This window comes from Prinia subflava, assembly GCF_021018805.1.
Source record: "Prinia subflava isolate CZ2003 ecotype Zambia chromosome W unlocalized genomic scaffold, Cam_Psub_1.2 scaffold_2cwr_NEW, whole genome shotgun sequence".
Lineage (NCBI taxonomy): Eukaryota > Metazoa > Chordata > Aves > Passeriformes > Cisticolidae > Prinia > Prinia subflava.
In genome coordinates, this window is record NW_026960607.1 from 3,314,336 (window position 1) to 3,330,287 (window position 15,952).

Sequence of the window (15,952 nt, forward strand, 5' to 3'; positions counted from 1 at the left end):
CTCAGGATTAGACAAGTACTTGAAACTCTTCTTCGTTCACTCTTTCTGCCTGATTACACTACACTAGAGCTATTACTGCACATTACTAACAACTTCTAGTCAATATAGGCAAGTTTTTTATGAATCCTGAAGTCAGATCTTTCTTGTGGAGATGATGATCTTTCTGTACTAGTTGTCCTGCCTTGACTAATGGTTAAACACTTAAGTACTGTCCAATGATGCTTACTGCATTTTTTCTTGCCCTTACTCTGCTTTAAATGTAGTTTAGTATTTCTGAGGTATATCCAAGCCATTAAAATGCATTTCTTCAGTACATCAAAATCTGCACTGTACCAGTTTTCTTTGCAAGGCTTTCTGTACACTTTGATCACTATGGCACTCTAGTTTTAACAATCCAAGCAAGTGTTTCAGCACTCATCTTTAGAACTTAGTTTCTTAGTTGTTCAATGCTAATGTGACACTTCAGTGCTTTCCTAAATGCTGAAATGCTGAGGCCTTTGCAATGTTGGCCTTTTTATAGGCTGATTTTTTTCTGCCAGTAATTGGTTACTGCAGTCTTGTTTTGTTGTGTCACTGATTCAGAGTAGGAGACTAGCCAAGATTATTAATGTTTAGCAGCAAAGTATTTCTTTACTACAGGCCTCTGCATGGATCAATTAGTCCAGCACTTCTGTAGATGCATTTTCTTAGAGGCTCTTCTGTCTGTCATGCCTGGAAGACATCTTCATGACTTTAAAAACAGTCCCTCTTACAGAAGAATGATAATTATCGTGGTTTGTATTTGCCAGTCTAAAGATTGCAAGGACTTCAAATATATTTATAGATAGTTACAAAGGAAGATGTAACATGCTTTTATCAAGATAAATGGTGATCATAAATGTGATCCCCTGGCAGACTTCTTGAAGTGTAATATTGATGCTTCAGATCCCTAAAGTACAAGCTTTGGATGTCCAGCAATTATAATGCTTGACCCCAAGTACAGGCAAGATGTCACTGCAACTTTATCTGCAGTGGACCATATTCCAGAATTTAGAGAAGCTGCCAAATATTATCTACCTGACAGTTGAAAAATCACTGTTTTGTATTGGGATAAGAAAGAGAATCTGAAATTAGGAGGCTCACTGTGTGGGTAACAGCTCCTTGAGACCTATCTGTTAAAAAATCATAGACGTTCTTTGTCAAACCTACCAGTTTGACTCCAGTTGATCTGTTAATGTGCTCTTTTGGTAAATGAAAGCTTAATTGTGGCAGTCTTGAAGAACTTCTTGACATGACTGGGTACTGATATCTCAAGGGCTGGCGTTAATAGCGTTGGCTACTCTGGTGTGCACCAGTACTTTGAGCAATGACACACTGTGAATGGCTGGTGGTGTGTTGCTCATGATTCACTCCCAGCCATGCACAGATATGATCAGGACAGTTCCTGCCACATCCGTGAAAGTAGATTAAGGATGAAGACGATTAGATAGCTTATTTGTATTCAGATTTTCACACAGACTGATGTCAGATTCATTGCTATTTCAAAAGAAGCTACCACCCTGATTTTTGTAAAGGATTTTTTTTCTCCTTGGCTCAAGACTACTATAAGTTGTCCAGTGACTACTTTTTTAATTGAAATAATTTCAGAAATCTGAAAAAAAGCTTTTCAAACTAAAGAACTAATGTGCAGATAAAGAGGGAGGCATTATGATTTGGGAAGAGAGGAAAAAGAATGTACTGTGAACCAAAAGGAATTGGTTGAACTTCTAGCCTGCTGTTCGCTTTGACAGTTTTAAGCACTAGAGTGATTTAGTATTGTTAAGAGTTTTTGCTGCTTTTATCCTGAGAAGCAAAGTTTAAGTGTGAATCTTGAAGATGTAACTTCTGAGAAGACTGTTTTGAGTAAGTAACTACCTCATGTTGCCTTGTTACCTCTTGGTTAGTGGTATTCATTTTTGTATTTATGCCACCAAAGATTTACAGCTATAAAAGATTTTTTTTCTTTAACCATCATCCATAATTTTTACATTTCCACATGTTAGTGCTCATGTGAGCATAGAAACATATCTATGTTTCTAATTTAGGATTGTTTTAATGGAAAAAAAAATCTATTCTTCCTATTTGACTAGTTTTTTTCCATCAGCATATTTGAGGAGAGGAGAGGAATGAAACGTTCTGTGACATAACCAAACCATTAACCTAACCCTGCCAAATCCACCCCATTCCTAGATCCTTATGACCTGTGACATTTGTATGATAAATGACTGTCATTTATTAGATTAATGGTAGTAGAAAATACCTTTAGTTTAAGAAATAATCTATCCTCAGAATGTTGTAGCATTGAGAGTTTAAATCATCAAATATTGGGAAAAACAGAAACCTTAGTTTTAAAAGATAATGAAATAGTGAGCATAATCATCCTCAAAGTACTTCTTGCAACAAAAAATTTAAAACTTTATGTAGCCTCAACAAATACTCAACAGTGATGTTAAATCTCAGTGATTTTCCAAGAGCACACAGAGAAATTGGTTTGTTGTCTGGAAAGACAACTCCTGAAAATTTCTTCTGGCATTAAGACTCCTGTTGACAGTATTTTGAAAGTGGAGCCTACCCTTCAGGCCTTCACTCTAAAAAAAATCATTGTAGATTTAGTGTCAAAAGCCAGACCCACCACAGTTGAAGCCACTGGAAACATTTATGAGCTTCTTTAAATGTGTTGCATATGTAAATGTTATTTAAAATGTAAAACCAAGAGAAATTAACACCTTCCTGCCAGTAAGGGGTTATTATTGTTATCTACTAGTTTTTATTTACTCTCTTAGATAATACCAAAGATGTGTTGGAATAACTAGGTTGTGCCAGCCAAGAGGGTCTGTATTCACCAGAAGTATATTTTTGATCCTCATTTCATCTAGGCATTTGTCACCAGAGTGCCCAACATAGTCACTGGGTTCTGGTCTTACGTGTGTTCTGCATCAGTGGGCTGGGCCAGTTTTACTCATCTTTAAACCAGCTCAGAACACCTTTTTCTATTTGCATGGAGGAAAAGGGATCCTTGAGTCAGGTACATGGCAAAGATGTATTACAAATTATCAGTCGGCTAAAATGGAAAATGCATGCAGTATTCATGGGATGTAAGATTTTGTCTGAGAACTGTGAATAAACTCAGTAATTCTTTTGCTAGTTCAGAATGAGAAATGCCCTGGTGCTAATAATAGTCTAATGTGGTATGCAGTGCCAGTGTTCAGAGATTAATTAGTGATGTAAACACATTCACATCTTATTTTCTTTGCATTTGTGGGGCATACTGTGAGTTTCTTTTATGGACAGTAAAAAATTAAATTATTGAGAACTAGAATAAGCTGTAGCTGAAGCAAGGAAAACTGAATTTTAATACATATTCTGCTTCTTAGAGTCATCTAAAGTTTGGCCTCCATTTTTAAGTTAGTTTGCTGCACATGGGGCTTCATGCCCATGGGTTCCAGTCTTAAATTGTTGCTGGAGAATCACAGTCATGCAGACTAGTGAAGAAAAGAGTCTTATTTTCTTAGTGTAGTATGTGAAATACAAAATTGGAACACGACTTCTAAAAAGGACAAAAGGGAGGAAATTAAAAGAGCCATCCTGTTTTTAGTTAATACATGAGGAAAGCTTCACAGCTGCACTGGTTTTTATAGACCGGCAAAGTAGGGTGTGATAGAGTTACTATTTTGGTCTATCATTCCTCGATCCTCCAGACTAGTGACTAGATGCTCACTTGGAGATGAGTTAACTGGGGGTGGTGTTCTGCACAAATCCATGGTGGTGTGCAGATTCTAATTCTGAAGCTGTAGCAAGGTGTGGAAATTCTTTTATTTCAGATGTGCGTGTTTCATCAGATCAGTTGTTAGAGTGACCTTACAGCATAGCAAACTGTGAAAACGTAGTCATGTGCTTTCTGTCCTAGATACTGTGTAACCTGTTTAACATTTTTTGTCCTTTTAGATCCACCTTGCCAGACAGAACTCAGCAACATTCAGAAGCAGCAAGGAGGAAAAAAGCTCCTAGGTGAGCCATAGATCATTCTTTTGAAGGTTTTATTATTTACATAAATAACCCTAGTTAAACAGCAACACAAAATCAATATTAATCCAATGAAGATAGACCATAGTAAATCTCAGCAACAAAATTTATGAAATTTTTGAAAGCTATTAAACTTGGTTTTATTATGTTACCTACCAAAAGCTCTTACATCTGTTTTATTACCCTGATAGAAGGTACATTTTTACAGTTACAGAGGGGATGGCATGAGGTACTCCTGAAGTAGTATTTCTGCTGATCCTTTAACTGTAATATTCAGTAAGTAATTGAAATCTTTGTTGTGAATCAGTTTATACTGCATCAATATTTCTGAAGTGTAAAGTCTTCATTTACCACTAGCCACTGTGTAAAAGCTGCAATGAAAGGCTTGGCCCAAAGCAGTCAAAACTGTATTTCTCATAAGGATGGTTTCTAACACGAACTATACACTTTCATATGAATATTTTGTTCATTGTGTTCATCTCCACTTGGTCCAAGTGGTAAACAGTGGATTATTCAGCTGTAGGCAAGTCGCTGCCTCACAAAATAAGTCCCTCTTGTACATATAAATGCAAATTTAATATTAATTTTTTACAGTTTTTTGTGGTGTGTTCTGCTGCATTTTTCTTCTGTGGTGGAATAATTAGTGTGGAAATAAGTGGTTTGTAAAGTACATATTAAACACAACTCCTTGTAGCATATAGTTTGTTAGTCAGGAAGTCTGGCCCTTACTATTCAGACTTGTTTGTACTCCACAGATAATAGAACTTCCCATTCAGGAGTGGGTCCTACATTTGAGCCTTTTCACCAGAATACAGTGAAAATCTGGACTGAGATATTCAGGGAGTAAGAAATATGTATCACAGGATCAACAAAAAATTTAAAGGAAGATCGCTCACTTTATTTCTTGAAACCAGTCCAAGACTGGTATGTGTTATTTTCCCCTCCTACATTTGATACATTCAGTCCCTTTGAGTCAACTGAATTTAGTACTACTAACACAGTCATTGTAGAGTCTGAAATGATGAAACAGGAAAAGGTAGTTACTTTCTGCTATAATTGTGACATTGGCCAGGACATGAACTTTAATATACTGATTCAGCATATATATCTATATCTGTCTGTGTCGATCTGCCTTGCAGGGCAGTACATCCCCTTCTGTGATGAGGATGGGTATTACAAACCCAGTCAGTGCCATGGAAGCCTGGGGCAGTGCTGGTGTGTGGACAGATACGGCAATGAGGTGTCAGGATCCAGAACAAACGGCACAGTGGAATGTGGTTAGTTAACCTTCTGTGGTGTTTGGGTTTGTTATTCCCTCTGATTGCCAACCAGATTAAATTTCTTCAGCAGGAAGTGTGGGACCCAACTACATGGATTTTGATACAAAACCCAACAAAATATAATGTGTTATTGTTATTGCTTCATTATTTTTTGGAACTCCTGTCATTGTGTCAACTACTAATAGATCCCTTACATGTGCTTGGCATAGTGTATATAAAACCAGGAAAAATTAATTTTCTAGAGCAGCATTAGATAAGCCACAGAATGTTTCATGAAATTCCTTTGGGTAATCAGCATGCAAGTGAATTCAATTTGATGTTTTTTTTCAGTTTATATTTGAAGGAATTTCTAAAAGTTTTTAGCACACTAAATCTTCCCTTATTTTTCCCTTCCCTGCAGCACTGTGCAGCGTCTTACAAGAATTCCCATGTCACCTTTATTTGATGTCCCAGATATAAAAGATGAAAAAAAGTATTTTTCCTCCTTTATTTTAAAAAAAAAAGTCATTTATGACTCCTTTTCACTTCTCTAACAAAAGAACATAGCCTGAAGCAGAGAGTAACTTGTATACAGTATTTGAGGTACACACTCAGGCCTATTGTCCATCTGATCCAGGATAATTTCTAGATAAATGGACAGTTTGATATAGTCCGAGACAATATGTAAGAAGTGAACAATAGGTAGGGTATATTATCAGTAGTCCTTATTGTCATCTATGAGTTGGACTTACATTTTTTCAATTGTTCCTTGCACTCATTATAGTTCTACAAATCCATAATGTCTCCTTTTGTTAACATTGAGAAATTATTCAATATTGAGGTGAATTTTTTATGACAAAGGAATCTTCATATTATTTATATTTTATTTTTATGTAACACTCTGTAGTTGTCCTGAAAGGAAATATTCTAGTGTGCCTTTTGTATGGTTATGTAAAATATACTATAAATATGTAGTGCATCTTGTGAGTCTTTTCTATAACTATTATACCTTTTTAGCTATCGATTTAGAGACTTCAGGTGATTTTGCCTCTGGCGATTTCCATGAATGGACAGATGATGAAGATGAAGAAGATGAAATAATGAATGATGAAGATGAAATTGAAGATGATGATGAAGATGAAGGGGATGATGATGATGATAATGATGATGATGATCATGATGGATATATTTGATAATATTAAGGGGTCCATACCTTTCTAAATTTCACAAAATGTTATTTCATAAAATCCCTTTGCTTTTCAAGATCAAGGGGTTCTAACAAATATGTATATTTTGTATGATTATTTCAAACATTGCAGCTGAAGTCATAGAGTTTTTTGTTTAAATAAGAATAATTATATTGTGTGCTTTTGAGTTTTTAAATGCTGTTGCACCGAAGAAAACACATTGGAATTCTAGCCTGAAGAAAAAAATGTTATGTGCTACTGAAAATATATATTTGTGCAGAACACATTAGAAAGCCAACGAGTCCCTTCAAAATTCTGCTGAAAGGATATTTGCCCTTACTTGGAACTGTACATGTCCTCTTCAGAATGCATACTGTGACTTAACTTCAGTTCTGTCAGTGTTTTAGGCCCTGCAATTGTCCATTTAATGAATCAGAAATGTATTGCAGTAGAAAAACATTGGTGCACAAGTAGCATCTCAACCAGCCTTTAATTAACCAAAGGTATGGAGAAAAATCAGGAGGGAAAACTGTAGCAAAGTCCTCCTTTAGGTTTGCATTTGTAGTTACATTTTTATTAGGAAATGGCTAGATTATTGAAAGGATTTTTCAAAAGCAGTAGCATGGACAAGCACCAGTTCTGTAGTTCTAAAATTTTCATGTCCTTCCTTTTTTTTTAGTTTTGTGTCAAGGTCATATAAGCTTTATCATTATTTACTTAAACATTGCTTCACCCTTTGTGGTTTCTCTGTATTTCTCTCTAATCAGACTAGCATAAAATATTTACATTTGGGAAAAAGATGTGCTTAAAATTGTATTACCTTTATATGTGACTATATTTCAGAGTATTGTCACTTTCCCCAAGGTAGTTTTTAATAAATGTATAATGATGCTTTTTATTTTCTTATTTCAGGAAATAGTTTTGCTTTTTATCTTAATTCATGTTGTTTTCTGTTACTAGTGCAGAAACTTATAGAACGTATTGTAAAGGTGCCTTGCAAAATAGAACTAGAGGGGTTTTAGCATGCATACCAGTATAGGATGTTAGGCAATAGCTAAGCACACCCAGTTACCAAATTAATACAAGTATAGGTACTGCTACTGGAATGAAGAAAATGGATTATTTTAATTTTTTTCCTATTATTATGTAATTATCATGTGGTCTAGATTATACTTATTGTGTAGAGTAGCACTTAAGATTTGACTGTACAGAAAATTACTTTAATCACTGTATTTATGTTAGCATGTTAATTGTGTAGACATTTTGGGACTCCACCATCTTCATTCATATTCTATCTTTCTGCCCACAATAAAATAGACATGACCTGTTTAATGTATTACTACAGGTTGTATAATTTAAAAATGAATCACTGATTTACGATCATTAATGAAAGGAAAGTCAGATTCTTATTTGACTTAATTTCTACAAAGTAAATACTAAATCTACTGTTTATCTTATGTAATATTGAAAAGTATAATGTGTTTTCTTTTTTACTGTTTCTGTGCAGTTTGCAAAATAAAAACTCTTGTAACCAACCTTTGGCCAGTATGCCCATCATTTTGACTTTTTACATAGTCTGAAATTTAGAATTAGGGAGAATTCATGTTTCAGATACATTTTACCTATAAAATATGTATTTATTTGAATAAAGACATTAATGTTTTTTTTTCATTAAAAAATACTTTAATAGAGCAAAACACATAGGAAGCTTCTGGTTTTCTGTAATTTCCCTGATTTTTCTATAGCTTTGTTATGTACTTTTATGTCATTGTTTTCATTACATAGTAAAGAAAGAGAGACTTCTTTTCAAGCTCTGTCATTATTTGTGGGGCATAGTTGTGTTATTTTCTTAAATAAAGATAGTTAAGAGTTTACCATTCTGGTAGTGGGATTTTGTCAGAGAACAGTTTCTTATGAGTGAAATTCACTGATATATAAACTGATTTTAAATAAAGAAGCTAAAGAACAAATGTTGTCATTATTGGTTGATACAGTAAGTACTGTTGTGGGGAATTTTTTGTATGTGACAAGTGGTTATTAGATGACAAACTGAAAATGCATTTCATTAAAACTTGTGATATTAGGTGAATTAAAAAGAATTCATAATGTGTTTTGTCTAAAGGAATTACAGTATGAAGACCTTTCTGAAAACAGCTGTCATGCAGAAGAGCCTGAAAGAAGTTTATATTCTTTCTTCCCTGAAAATTCCCCACTGAACTGAAAGAGGAGGAGTATAGATGCATTTTAGTCCCCAAGCATTAAAGCTACTTAGCATAAATTCAGAAGTAAGTCAAGATAGTTAAATTAACTAAAGAACAGTGACAGTGGGGAATATGGATAATTTTAGGTAATTTTGGGGGTCCAAAACTAAAACAGCAACAACAAAAAATTGAATTGTTACACATTCCTGAGGAAAAGCCAGAGAAGAGGCTGATACAGTGTAAGTTTTCCTTTGAAAACATCCTTTTGTTTTGTAAAAATAGGTAACTGTCTGTGGATTAATATGGTGGTGTTGCTTAACGTTCATGATACCAAAGGAACTGGAAACTACTTCACTGTGCAATTCTTTCATGCATTAAAGAAGTGCAGGAAATCAGGAGTAGCTAGAATAAATAAAGGCAAAGGCTGATAATATAAATGTACTCAATCCTTAACCATTCAGAAGCTTTTTCCTGCTTTCCATAAAATGCAAGAAGTTGCACAGATGTCTGTCCTCATGACTACAGTCATGCAGAAAGCAGTCAGGAGCCCTTGACTATTTTTACATTGTTGCTGTCGTTTGTTACTTTTTCTTGATCTTACAGTTCTGCACATGTATTTATAGATAGGCAAAGATCGTGATATCAGTGTGGAAATTTTCAGACAGTGATTAATCCTTGTGCTCTTCTGAGAATGTGTGGAATTATAAATCTGAGTTTCATTGAAAAGTAAGGAACAGCAAGCTCAATGCAATAAAATATTACATAGTCTTTGAAAGGAGTATTTGTGGTCAAGGCGCAGATGTGCTTGGTTTAGAAGGAAACGAATTAGTGTCATTAGTTTGCTCACACAAAGATTGGATTATTGTACAAGACTAAGGAAAATGGATCATAATGATAGTTGGCAAATTTTTGCCTGTTTTGTGCACATGGACAAGAACTGGATTTCCTTTAATCTTGTTTAAAAATTCTACTGCCTGAGTAGAATAATAAAAGTTTATCAGGATGTGGATTAGTTTTATGCTTCATAGGAAATTAAAAAGTATTTCTATTTATAGATTCTTTGTGAAAGCACGGAACGTATTTCTAATTACTAAAAGCTTTTGAAAACTGGATTTCAATAAAGCCACGGCAGCACAAATTTATTTGAAATACTGTAATTCTTTTTACTGTTTTTTAAGCTAATTTAAGTACATTGGTCACAAATCATTCACAATTTCATTTCAGTGAGTGCAGTGGACAATAAAGTAGTTTGTCAGCAAGTTCCTGTGTGAAGAGAGATTGCTATTAACATGAAGAAGAGTACAATGGATAGGAAGAATCTAACTTAACCAGGTACCACTGGATGAGTAATTAAAACACCAAGTTTTAAAAAACTCAGCCACCTCCTGAAGGCAAATACAGTGCTGGACATGCTGAATTAAACCTTTTGTCACAATTGGATTTCTGTTAACACAGTGTCTTTGCACTTGCTGTGCTGGAGGGATGCAGTTTGCTAATTTGTTAATTCATCGAGTCAAATGGCAGTAGAAATTACTCTGAAGTTAAGGAACCAGAGCAAGAATGGGAAACAGAGTTGCCTAGCCTAAAAGATAACACCTCTGGAATCTTTGGTTGTTTCAGATGCTAATTGCATCAAATCCTGAAAGAGACCTTTGCACAGTATGTGTCTCCTTGAAAGTGAGATTTACTAGTGAAATAATTGTGCCTATTTTTAAAAAGAATCTCCATGCCATAGTGTTAGTAATAATGCAAGACATTTTGCATTTTTTCACCAGCTTTCCACACAACTCCATAGAAAAATTTGATTAAAACTTCATAGAGGGATATGCATAAAACCAGTGCTCATGCCTGTAACCATTTTTACCAAGGTTGAAATTTATCAGTTAAAATCAGGATGAACAGAGAGGTCACCTGTTCACCCTCTCTGCCCTTAACATTTGCAGCTATTTTGTAAACTTGAGCATCCACCAGACTGTCGAATTAAAAAAAAAAAAAAAAAAAAACACCCCAAAAAAACACATCCTTCCAACTCAGGTCATTATTCTTCTATCAGGCAAGTGTAGTTTCGAAAGAGCTGTCTCTACCCAGCAAAAGGCACTAAGAGTCTGCTCTAGAGGTCTTGTCATCGATGTCAAATACACATTTTTGGGAAGACTCTCCAATTCCTTTTCCTTTTTATAGTTTATTTACTTCACAGACTTAAGTACTGACAGGTGAGATTGTATGCTGCTCTTTGGTCTCTGTGAAGGAGATTGGATCTCTTGTCCTGTAAATGGAATGCTGCTGACTGATTCTACAATCAGAGGAATCAATCTTGAGGGCCACAAGTTGTCTCAAGTCTGGGGTGTAAGAAGAGAGTGTTGCCTATTAAAATATGTTGATTTTGTTTGAAAGCTAGCAAAGATTACTAAGCTTTCAACTTGTTTTAAAAAAACACCTGGCAATAGCAATGTATAGGAAGAATCCAGTTTTGCAGTCATGCCATGATTCTTTTTCCTTATTTTTTAAGAATAATGCAGTTCTTTGAAAGTACACTGTAAGTCACATTTGATTGTTTGTGTGCATTATGCAAAATATCTTCAGAACTTGTTCAGTTTTATTATACTTCTCTAGTAAATTTTAGTAATGCACATTAATTCCGTTGTGCTGCATTAGTTAAGGAACTGAAACATACTTTAATCCAAAATCTGGTGGGTGAAGTTTTTGGTTTTTTTAGTGTAAGCATTCCTTGTTGAAGTAAACAAAACTTAGAAATGATTTTACAGATGTCACCAGTAAAATCCAAGCCAATTCACCTGAAGTAAAAAAATTACTGTAAAAACCATGCTCGGTTTGTAGGAGGCATACATTTTAGTATTGACTACGAAGTGCTTTAAACTGGCTTAAGAATTCTTAGTGCTGTAACATCTGTGGCAGCTACCTGAACAAAACAAATGTTCAAATTGGAAGTTTATGTATTTATTTTGTGTTGGGAAGTTTTCACGTTTGCTTAGTACGATGAAGATTTGTGCAAAGCTAGTGTCTCTGTGCTGTGTTATCATTGTGATTAATTGTGACCCAATGGATGTCACCATTTTATAGGTTAGTGTAACTCAGAGTATGTGCAATGTGAAATGACACTGCACCAGTCTATTTCTTCATGTGCAAGTGAACTTGTTCCCCACAATCTCCCCAAGTGTTTGGAAACATACTGGTTTCCAGTGAAAGACAGAAATCAAATGTTGAGCAGGACTACTGCCTTCGGCAGTAAGAACTCTAGGATCTGTCCCTAGAAATCTTGCCAGAATACAGGAAGGAGGCTCTTTTGAAGGCACAGCAGATTCAAATGCATGATTTACATGACTGATTACTCTTAATAATTTTGTAAAGAAAACCTACCCATAGTTTTAATTTATGCCTTGAAAATGTACCTGAATGTAATGTACCTGAATATAATCTTTGCTCATGGGAAGACAATTCCTAGTTAAAAAAACAAAACAAAACAAAAAACAACCTAAGATAGTAATGCTGAAAGTAAGGCAAGTTCAAAGGAAGGCAGGAGAAACATTAGAATGTGACAGCATTGGGACAGCATCTATGTGACTGAGCAGCTGACTGATCCTGTCATTGAATTAAAAAGTGTGAGGATTCTAGCTCATGTTGCTCTTTCCCCTTCTAATTTCATCACATATGTTTTTATTAGGCTATGTATGCCTTCTAGCATATCTTCACCCAGAAGTTATGCATAAATGCTGAAATGAGTTTAGTTGCCACAGTGGCCTCTGCAGGAATTGCACCATTAAGCAGCCCAGAAGCTGAGAAAGTTACTGACACATTTTGTTCCTCAGAAGGAGTTTTATAGCAGGTGTTTGTCCAGATGTACCTTAGTGTATCCATTACAAATGCTTGGTTGACTCAGTACAAGGAAGTGGCCTATCTCTGCGAGCCTTGCCAGAAAGACACACTGGAGCCGGAGTTCTGGGTTGATCAGAGCAGCAGGGCAGAAGAAGGTGCCTTGTTTATTCTTCCTCTTTTATACCTCTAGCAAGGTGACCATGGATTGGAGAGTGGGCATCCCCACCTCTTACCCACACTGGTCAAGGAGGCTGTCATTCAACCTCCCCTTCTCTTGGAGAAGGAATTCATAACAATGGCAATATTTACAAAACATGATCTTCTGTTTACATTAAGGAGCGTGAGAAGCTGCACACTTCTACTTTAGTATGAACGCTCAGCAAACTAGGAAAATCTCATGGTGACGGTGCCCAGAGTTTTTTGTTTATAAAAATGGTAATTTACTCAGACTCTTGTTACAGTTTTCGGACGGCACAGAAATAACAACATGACTCTCCATGATGGTAAAAATGAGAGCAAACTTTATTCTTTTAAATTCTACTTTTATAGAGTAGTTCGGTACAAAGAACGATTGGTTATTCAGCATCTACACCCTTTAGTAAACATTTCTTTCCACTAAACATGCTGGAAAAACACCACCTGCGGATGGTTTCTCACTTCCCAATGGTTGTTTGAATTCCTCCTTTAGATTTCTCAGGCTAACATGAGAAAGTTGCTCGCTTGCCTTTCACACAGACACTGGCAGAGCCTGAAGCCTAAGTTCAGACCAATGTCAGGCCCACAGATTCTGATATAAACGTGGGATAATACCATTGATAATAGTATCTCTTGTCCATTAAGATAGCTTGATTTTCATGTAGTGGAAATGATGTTACTATTTTATCTCTGCATAGTTTTGTTCAAATCAGCAATAATAGCAGAAAAAGTATTGTCTTCTGAGTAAATTTCCTATATCAGTTTTGTAAAGATAAAAAATGCCAGTATTGACACAAGGGTTTTTTTAAGGCCAAAGAAATAATGAGTAGATCCCCTAATTTATAATTCAGTCTTATGATTTATAGATCTGACTTTTACCATAAGCACTAGCTGCCTGGTTAGCTGTTGTCTGGCCATACTTACATTTCAATTTTAATGAGAAAGTGAGTGAAAGAAGCTCTCTTTTTTCCCCTTTCAAATCTGTAGCATGTCTGTTACAGTTAATAATGGATCAGTTTGTATTGTCTCCCACTCCACTGCTTCTTGAATACCATTATGTAACAATCAGAAAAAAAAAAGGCTGAATTATCTTCAATAGCAGGAATGAAATTGCACAAAATTCCTATTATTTGCTGCTGTATGGAGATAGGCCTTTTTCTTTCTGCGTGCAGACAGGAACCTTGCTGTGCAGCCCCTGTGTCCTTTGAGCGAATGGTGCTGCTGTGAGCAGGGCAGGGTTTTGGAAACCTCTGCTGCCTGGCACAGCTCATCTCTGTGCTGCCCTCCCTGATGGCTGAGCTGTGCTGTGAGCTGGCCACAGAGGATTTGGCTGCACACAGCCTGTGTTTGCTGAAGGGGAGCTGCGTGTGCCTGCTGAAGGGCCTTGTGCTAGTGCTGCTGCTCATGCTTGTCCAAGTGTGGTGGAAGAAAGGGAAAGATTTTTCTCTTTTGGCATGGTGAGGTTATACAGACTGGATAGTCCCACAACAGTGGCCCCTCTGGGGTCTGTAGTTCGTCTTCACAAAAGGTAATTGCTCTGTTACGTGTGTAAACTTTCCATTTCTCCTGGTTGTACCAGCCCAAAATAGCCAGCTGCTTTTCCCTATCATTTTATCTATCTCAAAAAGAAATAAATATTGTGCTTGTGAGGTTTGTTTCTTATTTTTCTAAAGCATTCTTGTTCCAACTCTTGTTAAATATTATATATATATAGTCTAAGCAGGAGAAGAAAACAAGGAAGAAGTGTAAAAAATAGTAAACTACTAACACAGAATTGTGAAAAAGAGTAACATATTGAGGGTGAGAAATCCTCACACTGCTCTTACTCTTCCTTACTTTAACTAACAGCTCTTTGTGATGATCTTTGTCTGCATCAATCTTTAGCCAGCATTTAATTTAAATGCTTCTGGGATTACACCAGCTCGTGGAGCAAACATCTGTAAATTCCCAAAACTACATTTTTCTCGTGGGAAGAAGTTGCAGTCACTCTCCCTTAAGACAGTGACAGCAATGGGTAACTCTCAACATGTGTTGGGTTTTTTTTGTGTTTAATCCATGTGTTAATATGCTGCAGTATAATTTCTTCCATTCCCTTGAGTTCTGTAGGACAAATTTCACATGCCACAAAATATAATCATCAACTTAGTATAAGAATACCAGAGCATCTAAGATGTGATGCATTGAACCAAAGGAACTGATGTCCACTGAGCTTTGCCTTTACCCCTGGAAGACCATCACACAGCTGTGATTTAGTCAAGGTACATTGCAGTGCTATCTAGCAGACACTACCTGGCAAAAAGAGGGAAATAAATGTAAATGATCAGTGGTTATGATAATAGTTACTGTTTCTCTTTGCCCCCTACAACAGCATGTTCTTCAAGGTTTGATCTGTTTGTAGTGCTAATCTGGCCCATCCCTCTCAACCTTACCAGACCAGATACTGGTTTTAGACAAGGTACTGTCATTTCTTCTCTAAAATAGATTTAGAAGGTCAACACATGGACTACATACACATAAAAATATCAACAGCCATTAATAACATCTATAAGACTGCCTGTTTTTTCAGAAAATTAATTTCTATAAATATGCTTCTAGGCATTGCTGAGGTTTATTGGTTCATTGTTCCACAAAGTGACTTCGAATCCTTTTTCAAACTATGAAAACATATCATAGATCCTGGCTTTCCTTATTGAAACTGTTGAAAAGAACCAAACCAGAACTTTTTAAACATTCCTCCTGACCTACAAGTATGCCTTCAAATGGCATCTTCTTAGCAGGGTCACAAAGCATTCAACACATGCTCTGAAGAATTTGTCTTGTCTATAAAAAGAGCAGGTATGACTTTCAATTGTATATCTTCTTACTTAGCTAAACTATAATATTTTTTCCCATTTTAAAATGTGATTTTAGTGGTGAGACTTCTTTTTCTTTGTGAAGAACCTGATTGTTGTTCTTCTACTTCTTAAGCTACTATCTACTAAAAGTTATGACAGCTAATAACTATCTGCTGCACAAATCAATTCTCCATGCATCTACATCTGTCCTCCACCTTAATTTTATCCTTTTTGTCACTAAATTCCAGTCTTCTAGGAAGAGTTAGGAGGCTCCAAGGTTGCTCTTTGTCTCAGTGTTTCATTTGCTCAATAGATCTCTTTAAGCAGAAGACTCTTCACATATGATTTGTGCAGCAGCAGATGGCCTACTTCATATTCCTTGAGAATTAGGAATTGGCTCA

General features: G+C 35.9%; 1 protein-coding gene across 1 annotated transcript in view; it reads left to right on the plus strand.

Moving 5' to 3' along the window:
* The window catches only part of SPOCK3 (SPARC (osteonectin), cwcv and kazal like domains proteoglycan 3), a 215,418-nt gene extending 206,973 nt beyond the window's left edge, over nt 1-8,445 (plus strand). Inside the window, exons 8-10 of the mRNA XM_063424260.1 lie at nt 3,964-4,026; nt 5,181-5,318; nt 6,318-8,445. Of these exons, the coding sequence (XP_063280330.1) occupies nt 3,964-4,026; nt 5,181-5,318; nt 6,318-6,493 (377 nt within the window). The 3' untranslated portion in view covers nt 6,494-8,445. The remainder of the gene's footprint in view (nt 1-3,963; nt 4,027-5,180; nt 5,319-6,317) is intronic.
* Nucleotides 8,446-15,952: the final 7,507 nt, after the last annotated feature.